General features: G+C 35.3%; 1 protein-coding gene across 2 annotated transcripts in view; it reads left to right on the forward strand.

Moving 5' to 3' along the window:
- GABRB3 (gamma-aminobutyric acid type A receptor subunit beta3) overlaps nt 1–3,000 on the forward strand; it is a 55,643-nt gene extending 52,643 nt beyond the window's left edge. The window contains exon 6 of one of the 2 annotated variants that reach the window (XM_077122366.1): nt 1,558–3,000. In XM_077122366.1, the coding sequence (XP_076978481.1) occupies nt 1,558–1,899 (342 nt within the window). In that variant the 3' untranslated portion in view covers nt 1,900–3,000. The remainder of the gene's footprint in view (nt 1–1,557) is intronic. The other variant, XM_077122367.1, reaches the window with a different exon arrangement.
- The last annotated feature ends 12,807 nt before the right edge of the window (nt 3,001–15,807 follow it).

Genomic DNA, 15,807 nt, shown 5'->3' on the forward strand with positions numbered 1-15,807 from the left:
ATTGGCCTCCTCCAGCAACAGTGGATCAAGCCCCTCCATGCTTCGAATCTCTCTTTCTCCTTCTGCTGCATCTCGCTGACCTTCTCTTCTGCTTCCAGCTGGATAAAGTTCTCTGCTTTTGAGGATTCATGTGATTAGATTGGGCCCACCCAGTTAATCCAAAATACTGTCCTTATATAAAAGTCCGTGACTTACTAAAGTCATGTCTGCAAAGTCCCTTTTACATGTAGGGTAAGACATTCATATTTTGGGAGGAAGTGAGGCATGACATCTTTGGAGCCATTATTTTGTCTACCACACCTGTCTTTCCCTAAAAGTAATTGCGTGAACTCTAATGAAATTTCCAAATCATGGTGTAAACATCTCAGAATCTTTATTGATGTCTTTTTTTCCCAAATGCTTCCTGGCCCCTGGATGTTCACATTCTTTCCTGCATCCGGGTCATACTTGGTGTCTGGAGTGCTGTCCTCGCTGTGGTCCTAGGACTGTACACACTGCACAGGTCCCTGCTTGTTCTGTGTGGGAGGGCCTCTCTCCCCACCTCACCTCTTATGCATCTAATTTAATGTCCTCAACAAAATTCAGAGCTAGACAGAAGATGGCAACACCCACATTAAAATATCAATAAACTATCCCTCTACAAAGTAATTGATTTTGTGAAAGCTTCATGAAGGAAACCATAGACACTTATTCTAGTTCCAGAAGAAGGGACTAGGAAAATAGCCCTCCAGTCCATGGTGACTGTGGAGTGGACGGCAAAGGCCCTGAGGGTGGTTAACTCTTCAGAAAGAAGGTACTGCAGATGCTCCCCAGTCACGACTCCCTGTGGACCCCATCCTCAGGCATGTTCCATGGAAAGCTCTGTAGAAGAACGGTTTAAGGACCCTCCAGCATCACAATAGTTCTGAAGCTGTGTTTAGCACAATAAAATGTTGTGATTTTAAAATTTGGCTCAATCATAGATATATCCCTGTAGAAGGGGCCTTCTGCTAGGACCAGGGTTGGACAAGGAGCTCTTACTTGGGAGGGTGTCTGGTTCACATAGTACCCCTGTGATATCATCAGGGCGCCATCCCATCATAGGAATGTTTGCTTGTTTCTCCAGGATAATGTGGATATTTCTTATTACCAGAAAAGGGGACAAATTGAGTTTCAAAGAAAAATGGGAGAATGTAGTTTCTAGCTAGTGTATAATTGTGGAAAATAGTTTTAACACCCAAGTTAGCATCTTAGAAGATGTTCTCTTCAGTAAGGCCTTGTATCCTGAGTGTAAAATTTCAATTTTTAAAGACCCCCCATTGTTATTAAATCTCTTATGTAGGAATTTTTTAATCAAGGAAGCAAAATCTCCAAACAGCAGTTGAACCTCCAAAATGATATCTTCCAATAAAACAGAGAGCTCAGTTTGATTGATGTGCAGTTTCACATAATAAATATGATATGATGGTATGACATAGCCTACTCTGGGTTTGCATATGAAAATTAGATTTATTGACATGTCATTTATTGACATTATCATTAGACAAATGATAATGATGTGAATTTTCTTCCAATTAGGTGGATGCTCATGGAAATATTCTGTTAACATCGCTGGAGGTTCACAATGAAATGAATGAGGTCACGGGTGGTGTTGGTGATAGCAGGAATTCAGCAATATCCTTTGACAACTCAGGAATCCAGTACAGGAAACAAAGCATGCCTCGAGAAGGGCATGGACGGCACATGGGGGACAGAAGCCTCCCGCACAAGAAGACCCATCTACGGAGGCGGTCTTCACAGCTCAAAATCAAGATCCCTGATTTAACGGATGTGAACGCCATAGACAGATGGTCCAGGATCGTGTTTCCATTCACTTTTTCTCTTTTCAACTTAGTTTACTGGCTGTACTATGTTAACTGAGTGACTGTACTTAATTTTTCAAAGACTTCATTTAACACTGAGTGAAATATTACTCTGCCTGTCAAGTTTTTATACCTATACACATACACAGACACACACGCAGACACACACATATATACATACGCAATTGTATATATATGTGAACTTTCTCAGCATATATATAAAATACACGTGTATATGAGGATGTATGTGTATATGTTTATACACACAGGTGTATAAACCCATGTGTATGTAAAACAAATACACATACATACATACATTTTGCAGCTATGGACAATTTAACACAGAATGCATATTAAAGAAAGTCATAGTTTTTTTCTTTTTTAATTGAAAGGGACAAGCATCATCTAAATATTAATGCCTTGAGAATGAGGGCGTGAAACACAATATCATCCCACAATGTGTCTTTTATTATCATAAATTAGATGTTTTAGTTTAAAATTCAGAAAGAAACTTAGTTAATCTTCAGTAACTCACACAGTGGTATTGCTAGTTTAAAATGAGTCACATACTTCATGTCCTCTCTTTCAGTTTACTAAGCAAAGACTTTTTGGCTTTTTTGGTAATGAGATTTGTTTTCATCAGGCATATACTTTTTCTGTGATGGTTTGTTGGATGAGGTGAGTCACGGGCAGTGTGCTCACCTACCATCTTAAACATAGATAGAATCCATGTTGATGTTTGAACATCTACCTTTTGAAAACCGATCAGGAATGAATGGCACCCCATTGTAATACTCTATTGTACAGTGTGTTTTTTTGTTCACTTGGAGTGGATCCAGCTTAACTGTCATGTTGGAAAATCGTAGCACATTTTGGCAATGCTTAGTTGATCTTTCAATCACTGAGAATGTGCTCTACATCACGTACGGATTTGTAGGCCTGATATCTAATGGAAGCATAGACGTCTCAGGTTATTTGTTACTCTAAAGTAAAACCACCTAGGATGATTTCCCCCGTCGCATTTATACCATCAAGCATTCTTATAACATTGTATGTTAATATGAAATACATTTGCATACTATGCATATATATGTATATTACCAAGATTTTGTTTCTTATGCCTGCTACCATTGCAGCATGTGATGTCACCTTTTCTTTACGGGATGTAACTACTTTCTATTATCTAGAGTTAAGATTGAAGCTGAAACACTTCTACTATTCAATTTCAGAAACCAAGAAACATCCTCATGCCTTTTTTCCTGTATCTGACATTTTCCATAAGCATATCCAACTCCTCCTAGACTAACTAGGACGCTGCAGGTACACAAGCAGTACACACCACACATCACCCAGAGACCCATGACCGTTCTCTTGAGGCTAAGGAGAGCAACCTGTCAACAAACATGGTCATTTTTGGTTTCTTCTGATCCACAGCCTCATCAGTATTTGGACTTTTTAAAGCTCGTAGAAACAAGACAAGGTGCACTGGTTTCATAGACGCAACCTTAACTTACTATTTAGATGAGATCTTTCTAAAGAAAAAAAAAAGAGATGATATATTTTTTGTAAACAATATTTCTATCACAGGCATCCATAAACTGAAATGACTACAGTTGTGCAAACAAGTGTCACAGTAAAGTTAAGCATTTGGAGAACAAAAAAAAAAAAAAAAAAAGGCAAAATATGCAGGAAAAGATTACTTAATCAATATTTTACCCCAAAATGCCAACTATGCCTCACCCTCTCTTTTCTACCCAAAACACAAAGTCAAGTCCAGCCCTCTAGGGTCTGGTCCCAGTTTGATCACATACACAGGTCCCTCTCTCCAGAGGATGCCTGCGGGGTGGACAATCACAAGAGCCTGCCACTATTTGATCTTCCTTTGGTGGCCATAACAACCTTTTATTTGTGGGAGTCTTAACAGTTCAAAACCCAGCATCAAGTCAAACAATCCGCCAAGTCGCATGCTAGAAACAATGACCGACTTTTACATCCTCTTCCCTTCTTCATCCCTCTCTTTCTTCCAAGTCTTTTTCCAACTGCGCTTTCTGGTTTTATTTCATTCTGGAAACTATCTGGTGATTTGTTGGTCTTTGGCTTTTCTTTGACCATTTTTATTTTTCATGGGTAAAAATGGGGGATACTAAAAGTTAAACAGATTGGAAAAAACCTTGTAAGTGGCCTTATCATTGTTAACATGTTGAAGAAACCTAAAAATCATTGTGAAGACCTTATCCCTTTCAATACTTCAGGTATCTTTTTCAGTATCCAGTGATTCAAGGTGTGAACTCCACATGCAGAAGAGTGACCCCAAAATGCAACCAAACACGGACAAAAACAGTGAATGTTCAACGTAGTTGTACAATTTATAATATTCAGAACTGTGACATTAATTCTTTCTGGGAGAAAATTGATTCAAGAACTTTTTCTGATGCATAGTTGAGGTACCCAAATATCAAAGACAGAGACCCTATGGGACTCAGAAGAGCTGCAGTTCTACTTTCCAAGGTTTTCTGGATATAAATTTGCATGGAATAGTCATAATAGCTTTTGAGCTTTTTATATGCATTTGGCACCAAGATTGAGATCCACAACTTTGTAGACACTGCGATGAAGTTAACATATTAGCTATACTATAAATAGTGTTTGTAACTACACACACATATACACACATACACACAAATACATACATATATTCTGTAAAAAAAAAACTTTTTAAGATCCTTGGGTATGTGTTTGCTTTACTCCACTTCAGAAGAAAATTACTTTTCTTCTAATAAAATTATTTTATAGAGCTTCTCCATTTTTAAAAGTTGAGAAGTATTGAGAAGCAGAATTTTTGACTATGTTAACAGAGGAGAACTGAGTTGTTTCCCTGTTTTGTTAAAATGACCTCTCATTACTCCACAGTAGTAATCAAGCCAGGGAGAGAGCTGTGCTGAAGAACTCTGGAACTAGATCTCTGATACTCATATGACGTGGCTGTTACCCACATCTAAATCTGTTGAGTAAGGAGGGACTACTTTAATTAGAGATAAAATGACATTTCTTCTCTCAATACTTGAAAGTAATAAAAAGATAATTTTCTAAGTAGCCCTGTCTTTCCAAAATGCTTCACAGAGGCTCGAAATGTACCGAAGAATCTTGTTGTGAGATGGTTTGTTATTACCCAGATTCAGATATACTTTAAACAATTCAAGAACCCGAGGACATAAATCCATACAGAGAAAGATAGATAGGACTTCAGTAATCTTTAGAACAAATGATATTCCCATTCACCAACCCCAGGATTATAGAGGGGTTTCACTATCTATACCAAGAGACATTCATTTCCCCCTGAATCCCAAATGAATTAGAAAGTATGTCCTGATACTCTTCCCATTGGGCTTGAAAATTTCATATGCATCTGCAATATCACGTGTTTTTTTATGCCAGCAGCCAGAACTTTTGACACGTTGTCATTTACATCAAAAGCACTTCTCTTCTGTCCATCCATGAAATTAACATTTTCACTAAGGAGATCCTCTCTGAGGTGATGCTGAACAACTCTGGGACTGGCTTTAAGAGGCAGGTACATTGCAATTATCGGTGTGCATTTTCAGCATGTAATAGATAACCCCATTGGTATTTATCCCACTCTGTTATTATAAGAAGAGAATATGTCCAACTTTGAATTTCCTGGCCTGAAAGTTTAAACATCCCATAATTCTTGTTTTATCTTTCTACTTGAAAACTGGTTCATATTTCTGGCATTTATGTAAGCAAATCTTAACAATTGTTGAAATATTTTGTTACTCTTTGAAGCTGACTCTGGCTCTTAGTGTGAGTCTTGGTCAGAGTATCATTAAATCTTTGGGCAAAAAGTTGCCCAGGTGAAATAAATTTTCCCAGGGCACTAGTTAGTGTGGCTTGGATTGATTACCTATTCTCCTGCTTTGAAAGGTGCCATGTTTTCCTGAAATACTCAGTTCCTGGCACTGGGTAAACAGCAACCTCCCAGAAAGCGACTCACGTACCAAACCTCTCCATCGGTCCACTCCCTGAACACGTTTTGTCATTCTTGTCTCACATTTTTTCCACAAGTCAGTAAGTGTATTCAAGGTAAGTACAAGACTGTTTTAGTAGGAATAGACGATTGCTGTCACGATCAATTCCCATGTTGATTTCATTTCATTGTAAAGATAAATTAAAACCCAGTTTTGCTTAAGCACATTGATGTAATCTTTTGGTATTATTTGACATGAAAAAAAAAAACAGCAAAATTGAGTGATAGATGCAATATGAAACTTGTTGATGAATGAATTCAAATTTATTAAAAAAGGACTAACTGATTTTAACGTGAAGACTGATTTTTTTCTTCCTTGGCTATCTATTGATTAAATGGGGTGGTTATTCTAATTCTAAGCAATTTTAGTTGTACACAACCATATGGCCTCTATGTAAGAAAACAACAAGTCCCAAAATGACTGCTTGTGAAAATCAACTGAACCATTTTTTTTAATCACGATTTACTCTAAACTTCTGATCTAAACAGAGATTAAGCTTATCCCTACCTTGAAATAAGCACTTTAAGAAGGAAACATATTTATAAGAACGCCAAGGAAACAACTGACTTGTTTTGGTTCTTACTCTTTTATTCTTTAATGTTATAAGGCATTTTCTCTTGTTCACTCTCCAGTGAGAAAGTGACAAAGAAATGTCTCAAATTGAATGAACAAATGAATAATGATGAATTCAGACACTTGGACACCTCAACCCAGACAAGATTTTTATTGAGAAAAGTAGACTTCTGGGTAGGCTGCTGTCTCAACTGTGAACACCTTAGAGGAAAGTTTCCTGCAGTCATTATTGTCAGTCTTAGAAGATGCCTTCAACCAGTTAGTATTTAATGGAGAGTTATCTTCAAATTTATCTACTCCAAGCAAAATTACACAAATTTAAATAATTCTGTATAGGTTCTGTTGTCTTTCTTTTTCCATCTCCTATGGAAATTTTTTTTTACCATTTTTCTTCTATTTTGGCACTCTGACTTAGACATATTTCTCACTAATACTTTGTCTAAGGCTAGAAAATCACTTTGGGAAAATTTCTCACCTATTCCACTAGGCTAAAACAATATTAACCCCTGATGACACATTTCAACTCACAAGAACTCTGGAGAAGAGAGAATTTTCAAATGTTAACTGAATTTCTTAATTTTTTTTTTAAAAAAGCATCTTTGTTTTGATGAACTGAGACACTATCAAGTGTTGGAGTTATATGCAGAGAAACCCTCCCCCAGAGTCCTATTCTCTCCCTGGTCTCTATTGCTGCCACTGTTTACCTGCACTTTTGGCACCATTTCACAATTCTTACTCCAGCTCGTTTTACTAGCTCTAAAAGATGGAATATTTCAACTTCTCTTTGAAGGGGAAAAATATTCTTTAGAAAAGATTAACTCTTTGGAACTCATGATAATATTTCTAAGGTAGGACATTTAGCCTACCTACATTTAGACTAACTTTAACCACTAAAGGGCTAAACCAGCAATGTGTTATTGAGGCACTCCTAACATCCATGGTCCTTGCTTTATAGGTAAGCAGATTCCATTTAGAATCAACAGACAAATGGTCCAAAGCATATTTGTAAGTAAAATGTAATCCATTGAAATGACAGGCTTACTGCATGTCTGGTATGGTCTGAGTGCATGTGTGTATGTGTATTGAAACCACATAGGAAACTATCTAGTGGCCTTGGCCAGATGATTGCAAGTAAATGTCTTTACAGTTTGAATCTCCATTTCTCATTTCACTGATTTTAGCTAGTTGTCTAGACTGTCCATTTTTTCAATAAATATATGTACAATCCTATCCTTCCATCTATTTCTTTTTCCCCTTTCCACCTCCTACCTTCTATTAAGTGTAACTACACTTTTACTTTACTTCTACATTATCAAGTTTGAAAGCCAGTAATCATAAAATTATATTTTAACATTTAATATTATGTTTATAGATTGATTCTAAAAGGTGAAAACTAATGAAAAACCCACATTATTAAGTGATACTATGTAAGGTCAGATCAAGGGTAAATGTATAACAAAAAATGTTGGAAGAAGAAAAAAGCAGAAATACTAAAGTTGAATTTTTCTGCCAGGAAAATGAGATCTCTTGATGGTGGATGAGAGAAGAGATATCCCATAAGCTGTCATTGTCAAGGTTAAAGCTTTGGCATTCAGCTCTTCAAAGATATCTCAATTTTCAGGATTTTTCTTCTAGATTAATTATTAAAATTGAAAAACTAAAAAACATTTATATTATTTAGATTATAAATATACCATTGAAAAAAGAGCTTTACTTTCCTTCCTTTAGAAATATAGTGTCACCACCTTGTGCTATTTGAAGAATATTCCTAAGGTCCAGGTCAAATGAATTTTTTTCTTATACTCTCTCAATTGATTCAAAGCATGGAACACTTACGTTTGCATCAAGACTCTCTTAGTTTTACCTCCTCCCTAACACGCATGACCACTCACTGTGGAATTTTTAATTTCAGTTCATTTTTGTTAATGGGGAAAGACCATGTAACATAATTTTATCTGCCACCTTATTATTAAGTTTACTTTTGGAGTCCTTTGCATTTTTCTTCATGAAGATATTCTTCTTAGAGTTGACTAACTTCCTGTTCTAATTAGGACTGCTTATGTTTTAGACAAAATTTATTCTGTGGCTTCCTTCTACTGGTCTCCTGTATTGATTCTCCCATTTTCTATCGTCCTTGTCTTCGACTTTCCTGGATTTTTCTCTCATTTTCACAAAGTTCATCTTTAGTTAATGTCTCTAGGAAGTGTGTATGGGGCAGGAGGCTTTCTGAAGCTTTGTATATCTCAATTATTTCCTTGGTTCTCTATGTTTGATTGATAGTTTAGTTGGGTAATGACTTGGATTGAAAATTAATATCCCTAGAACTTTGCAAACATTGTCCCATTGTATTTTGTATTGTGATAAATTATATATAACATAAAATTTGCCATTTAAACTATTTTTATGTATACAATTTCTCCTACTGTACTTCACCATCTGGTGAGACCAAGACATTTAGTTTCAGGTAGATTCTTATTTATTTATAAATGACCTCATTCAAAATCTTCAGCCCCCTACCAAGCCCTGGGTAAGGGAGACCTTGTGTTTTTATCCTTAGCACTATATTATTCTAAAAGTGTGTATTTTGTGTAAGTCTTTTTCATGTAGTATATCTAGCACTGAGTGAAACTTTCATTCTAAGGATCTATGTGCCTTAACTCTAAATACTTCTATTTTTTTAAAGAACATTTTCATTTCCTATTTTCCTCTTTTTTTGCATAAACTCCTTTGAGTCATGTTTTTCAGTTAGAGGTTTGATCCTTAACAACTTGTCTTTCTCTTCTGTTGTAGGTTTTTTCTGTTTTCCATGTGTTCTGGGACACTGCTTTTATCTTTTAACAAATTTATTTAATTTTCTAACAGCTTTCTTGAGCTTTAATTAACGTACAAAACTGCACATATGTAAAGTGTATGAATTGATAAGTTTTGACATGTGAAACCATCATTACAATTCATATGGTGAACATATCCATTCCCTAAAAAAAGTTTCCTTGTGCCACTTTGTAATACTCCCTCGTCCATCTAGACTCCCAGTGTTTTCCCACTTGACAACTTGTGTGTTTCAGTCATTATAGATTAGTTTGTATTCTCTACAATTTATATAAATGGAATAAAAATGTAAGTACTCTTTTTTCATTTAGCACAATTATTTTGAGATTCATCCATGTTGTAGCAATTGTTCACTATTCTTTATTGTTGAGTAGTGGTCCATTGTATGGCTATATCACAATTTTATCCATTCACCTGCTGATGGACATTAGGGTTTTTTTTCCATTTTTGGGGTCCCACAAATAAAGTTGCTATGATTGTCCATGTACAAGTCTTTAAATAGACATATGCTTTCATTTTTTTTTGAATAAATACTGAAGAGTGGACCTGGATCCTATGATGGTATGGTTAACTTTATATGAAAATATCCAGGTGTTTTCCAAGTGACTGTACCATTCACATTTCTACCAGTGATAATATAAAAGTCCAATTCTTCCACATAGTCTCCAAAAGTTGGCATGGGATATATTTTCCATTTTAGTCATTCCAATAGTTGTAAAGTTGCATCTCATTTTGTTTTTTTAATTTGCATTTCCCTACTGACTAATGATATTGAGCATCCTTTTATACATTTATTTGCCATCTGTATGTGCTCATTAATAAAGTTTCTTTTCAAATCTGTTCATTTTTAAATTGGTATGTTTGTTTTCTCACTGCTGTGTTTTCATAATTCTTAACATAATCTGGATAAAAATCCTTTCTTAGATATATGCTTTGCAACTTTTTTCTTCCAGTCCATGGCCTTCTTTTCATTCTCATACCATTTTTTTTCAAAGAGCAGAAGGTTTTAATTTTGATGCAGTTCAAGTTATCTACTTTTTTCCTTCATGGATCATGTTTTGATATTGTATTAAGAAATCTTTGCTTAACCAAAGGTTACAAAGATTTTCACCTACATTTTCATTTTAGTTAACTGTTGTATATGCTGTAAGGTATGAATCAAAGTTCAATTTTCTATATATGAATATCCAATTGTTCTGGCACAAACTGTTAAAAAGACTATCCTTTCTCTGCTGAATTGCTTTCTAATGCTTGCTGAAAATCAATTTATTCATATTATATGTATTTTTATATTTGGATTCTATATTTGGTTGCATTGACCTATTTGTAGGCACATGTAGTTATATAGGTATAGCTAGTCATGTTTTTAGTCAATCTGACAATCTGTGCCTTTTGATTGGGATATGTAGAACAGTTACAATTAAAATGAATATTGTTGTTGTTAGAGCTAAGTCTCTCACCTTGTATTTTTTACTGATTATTCCTTTATAGGATCTTATTCTTGACTTGCATATTCTTTACATTTGTAAATCTCTCTGAAAAGATAATTTTGGATCCCTGAACTATTCATTTTAATGCTATTTCATTTTCTTTTGTTTGTTGTGTACTTTTTTCATGCTAGCGGTTTTCTTTGTAAGACTGATAAACTTTTGTGACCTCTTCATGTTTTAGGATGAAAGACCAGTTTGAACTTTCTAGGTATATGCTAAGGTTTTTTTCTGTTAGTACCTGTCTTGTGTGGAGTTCTTTTACAACAAATTTCTTCCTATCAACATCATGACTAACTAAGACCTTTGGGTATGTGCATGAGGTTTTCTACAAAAATGCTTTATTTGATCAAACAAGAATCTAGCCTTAATGTTGGGAGTCTCAAATGTCAAAATAAAAAGGGGCCTTTTCTTCTGTGCCTCTTGTACCTTCTTCAAAAATCTAGTTATTCCGAGGTAATTATTTTTTCATTTCTTTTTGAAAGATACTTGCAAAGATTTTGTTGTTGTTGTTGCTTATTTGTTTGTTTTGTCCTGGTAATAAAATATGTGGTACTTGGGGTTGGAGATAGAAGAATGGGTGTAGAAAGAGGGTGAATTTAGAGAGCCACTTGCAGGAACTGTTCCACCTAGAGATTGCCTCAGTGCTCTGAATATCTCTTTCTCATTTTGTGCCCATCCTTTATGTCCACATGTGGAATAGAGCTTCTGTTAGTTTTTGCCTGGAGGAACAGTTCTTGCTTCGACTGGAATGCTGTTTTATGTTCTAAGGGTGTTTTCTTCAATTCCTATTAGTCATCAGCAGGCAGCCATCCATTTTCTTCTTTAGGAGTTCAGTTGAAATTTCTTCACCACTGATGGTTAACTTCGTTTTGATGTGCTTATTCCTTACTTTAGGGAGATATCAGGAAGCAAGGAATCCGATACTTGTGCTAGGTCTTCCAGTATGATCGACAATCCTTAAAAAACAAAATTCATTGATGGAGTACTATTAATTTTATACATTTGTTTGAGTTTATTACTGCCATATTGAGATGAAAGCAGAGTACCTATTTCTATATTTACACTGGTGACACATCCTCTGGATCAGGGTTCAGCAAACTACGGACAGTGGGCCAAATCCAGAGTGTCAGTTTTAGTAAATAAAGTTTTACTCATTTATAAACTCATTTATGTATTGTCTTTGGCTGTTTTCATGCTACATTGGTGTGAAATCGAAGAGTTCAGACAGAAACTTGTTGACTGTAAAATCTGAACTATCTACTTTTTGGTCTTAACAGAGAAACTTAGCAAACCACTGCTTTAGATGAACCTGTAATCAGATGCCAATGATCGAGAATGTAGCATTTGATCTAACAATCACATACTGGTCTTGTATCCACAAAGGCTTTACTCCTCAGATAATTAATCTTATCTTCATAATCACAGATTGAGCGTAATACAATTTTCCAGTTCACTACATTGGATTAGTGGTGGATTTGTCTTTTCATCACATCTGTTTACAGTCATAGCTTTAGCAACAACTTCACTTCTTGCTTCATTGCTCATATTTTGAACAGTTCCTTTAAAAGATAAGGTTAGCAATAAAACTTAGGATAAAAATATTTTACTTTAAAAGAAGCCAAGTATGAATTATTTAGCATTCCTGCTACAGAATTGACAATTATACTACTATCATAAATGAAAATGACTAATAGCTTGACTCACAAGTTTGGAAAATTCACCACTCTTGGAATAATAAGTCTTGCAATGAAAGGAAGAAAAAACTACTTTTGTAGGAATTGCTATGTCAGGTGTTTTATAAACTATATATTATACATTATATTCTCAGAATATATATTATACATTATATTCACAGAAAAATAGTATTATTTCTTCAAATAAATGCATTTGAACTGAGAAACCAATGAATTTCAGAGCCACAATATACAATGCCCTGTTTTCATGCCTCACCCAGCAAAGAAAATATAATTACATATGGAGATTTCTCACCAGATACCACCATTTATTTAAGTATGTCTCTCAGGATTACAAATAATTGAAATAAAAATGACTATCTCTAATAGTAAGAATTGTGTTGGTTAGTAGAAAATCAGTAAAAGAAAGTAATAATGGTCTGAATAAAATGTAAGTTTAAATTGTCTTACATACAAAAATTCTGGGAGTAGCCATCTCAGGACACACAAGGAATTCCTCAGTTCAGGGACTCAGACTCCACCTATTTTGCTGTTTCGAACGAGGTAGATGTTGGGCACCAGTCACAACATCTGGTATTTAAACAACGAAAGGAAGCATGAGAAAAAAGGTCATACCCATCTCCTTTTAATAATATACCCCAGAATTGTACATACAAAAATAGGCCATAATTTAGTCACATGACCACATCTAGATGAAAGGAGGATGAGGATTATAGAATTTATTCCAGATGACTACGTGTCCAACTAAAAATCTTGTGCCCAGATAAAAATCTTGTGTCCAGACAAAATCTTGTTATCAAAAGGAAAAATAACAGTTCTAAAATAAAACCAGCAACCTCTGCCATGTTAGCAAAATATATATTTGATCAGGGTAGCCATAAATAACATGATGTTCTACTCAATATAAAATGACTTCATTTGAGAGAGACAAAGAATATTTAATTAAAATTACAAAAATTATAGCGAAATCACAAAAGGCTATGTCAGGGACTCTGAATAACACACGTTCATTATAATCAATTGTCAAAAATAAAGGTTTTATAAACTACAGAGAACTGAGCTTAAGCTTTAAGAAAGGAGCTGATTTCAAAGGCCTCTCCACAAAGACAAGACAATTAAGGTGTGGGAGGATAAACACAAAATAAAGCAAGAGAAAGGGAGCTCAATTAGATTAAATTAATGTTCAAATTATGTTAAATGTTCAGAAAAGAGCTATTCCTTTTTATACCCTGCCTTCTTTGCTATAATAAAATAGACATGTATATAAAGTAAAGCATGTTATGAGTGAAAACGTTTGGGAATAAAACCTCTTTAATGTGACAAGGTCCTACCAGTTAAGACAAAGTAGGTATTGGTACAGTTAGAATGATAATTTGCTCTCCAGGCCCTACTTCTATCTGATTTTGAATAGTAATAAAATTGACAGTCTGTTGGGAGGTATTAGAATCAGTATTTTGCTAGCTTGAAATCATATTTCACATTGTGGGTCTGATATTAGCATTACTTATGTCAACTGGTGTATATTATCCAGGAAGAACCACTTAACAACCAGCAAAGGTGTTAACATTTAATATGGTAACATTTTTAATTGTATGCTAAACTAAGTAAAGCAACACTTTGTATCCCTCACATTTATAAACTAAAAAAATCCCCACATAATTTAAATAACCATAAACATTATAAATGTTAGCTCACAATAATAAAATTCTAGGAAATTGAAGAAACCTATTCATATTCCCATAACTTGCAAATATATGGGAAAAAATAATGTATGCATATAAGAAGTAAGAACCAATTACCCTAACTTTTTCTTAGCACTAGTAAGATATAACTGGAATCAATAATTAAGAACTTTTGATGAAGCCAAAGGAGATCGGAGATCAATATCACTTTAGCTATGTTACCTTAGCTAAGTTAGTCTTATTGAGCTTCACTTGTTTCTGGTACAGAAAGGTAACCATCACCATTTCATATTGAGAGGAGAACACTAAAGTGCTTGGAATATAATAAGTACTAGGTAAATCCCCATCCTGCCCTCAGTCTTTTCTCCTTTATGGAAATACATCACAATCCTATAAGGCAGGGCAGTGGAAAAATTGGAAAGCCCAGTCACGTAGCTCCCACATTTATCTTTCCCTTAATCTTTCTTTGGTTCACAATTTAGTTGAAAACAGCATTGATGAAAGATACGATAACTAAAGAGGTTCTCAGCTGACATTGGTCCTAGAATGTGTCCCCACCTAACACAGGGTGTTTGGATTTCGCAACTGTTTGTCTTAGGCGCACACACCTTCCAATCTGGTTCAGTAGTTCTTGTGGCTGAACAGACTGGGTTAGAAGTGTAAGAAACCAGATTTTGGTGGGCCACGGTGGCTAAGCAGACAAGAATGCCAGAGTACCTGGGTTCGATTCCCGGTGCCTGCCTATTTAAAAAAAAAAAAAAGATTTTCTTCCTCTCCAGTTCATTGACTGGGTGAGCTTCTGAAGCCATTTAAACATTGAGAGGCTTTTAAATCCCTTTCTTTCTCTACATGGTGCTAACTACAGGCTATGGAACTAATAAGCACATTCAGATGAATGACTAACGATCTCTCTACCATCAGCTCTCATTTATCACAGCCAGATTATTTGAATTTCAAATGATCCCCAGAAAGCCTCCCTTTTGAATATTTATTGACATCTCAACAACTCTTCTTAATTAAGTACTTTATTGGAATCAACAAGATCTTTGTTTACTCTAGTCCAGCAGAAATGTGAAGAAGCAGGCTAAATAACATGGTCTCTGCTCTATAGACGACATTAAAGAGGACACTGCCAAGGCATCTTTGTTCTGCTTTGTGTTGGTTATTCATTTGTCCAGCTGATAATGAATGCCCCTGCAGGACTCTGCTGGATTCTGGGTGTTCATTAGTGAAAAACTGTATTTGCTACCCTCAACAATTGAGAATCTCCTGAGGAGACACATTTGTGGTTATAATGCAGTAGGGGCCAAGAGGAGACTTTTAAGACAGTCTTCCAGTATCAGAGAAGTAGGCAAGAGGAAATGGCACTTGAGTGAGGCCTTAAGGCAAGGGGAGAGAATGCCATGAATAAGTTGAGCTGCAGATAGGAAGGAACAATCAATTTTTTGTACCCAATGTAGGCCTGAGGGGTATGCAAACCATTTCCAATAGAGGATGAGTCACAGAAGCTGAATACCCAGGGGGCTTTCACTCTTTAATGTAACTTGTTGTGAATCCTCAGACTATGAGAAGCTCTTGCTTTCATAATTTGATGTTAATTAAATTCAAATAAGTTAATATTTTGTCATTAGTTATCTCAGTTATTTCATCCT

The sequence above is a fragment of the Tamandua tetradactyla genome, chromosome 12, assembly GCF_023851605.1.
Source record: "Tamandua tetradactyla isolate mTamTet1 chromosome 12, mTamTet1.pri, whole genome shotgun sequence".
Taxonomy (NCBI): domain Eukaryota; kingdom Metazoa; phylum Chordata; class Mammalia; order Pilosa; family Myrmecophagidae; genus Tamandua; species Tamandua tetradactyla.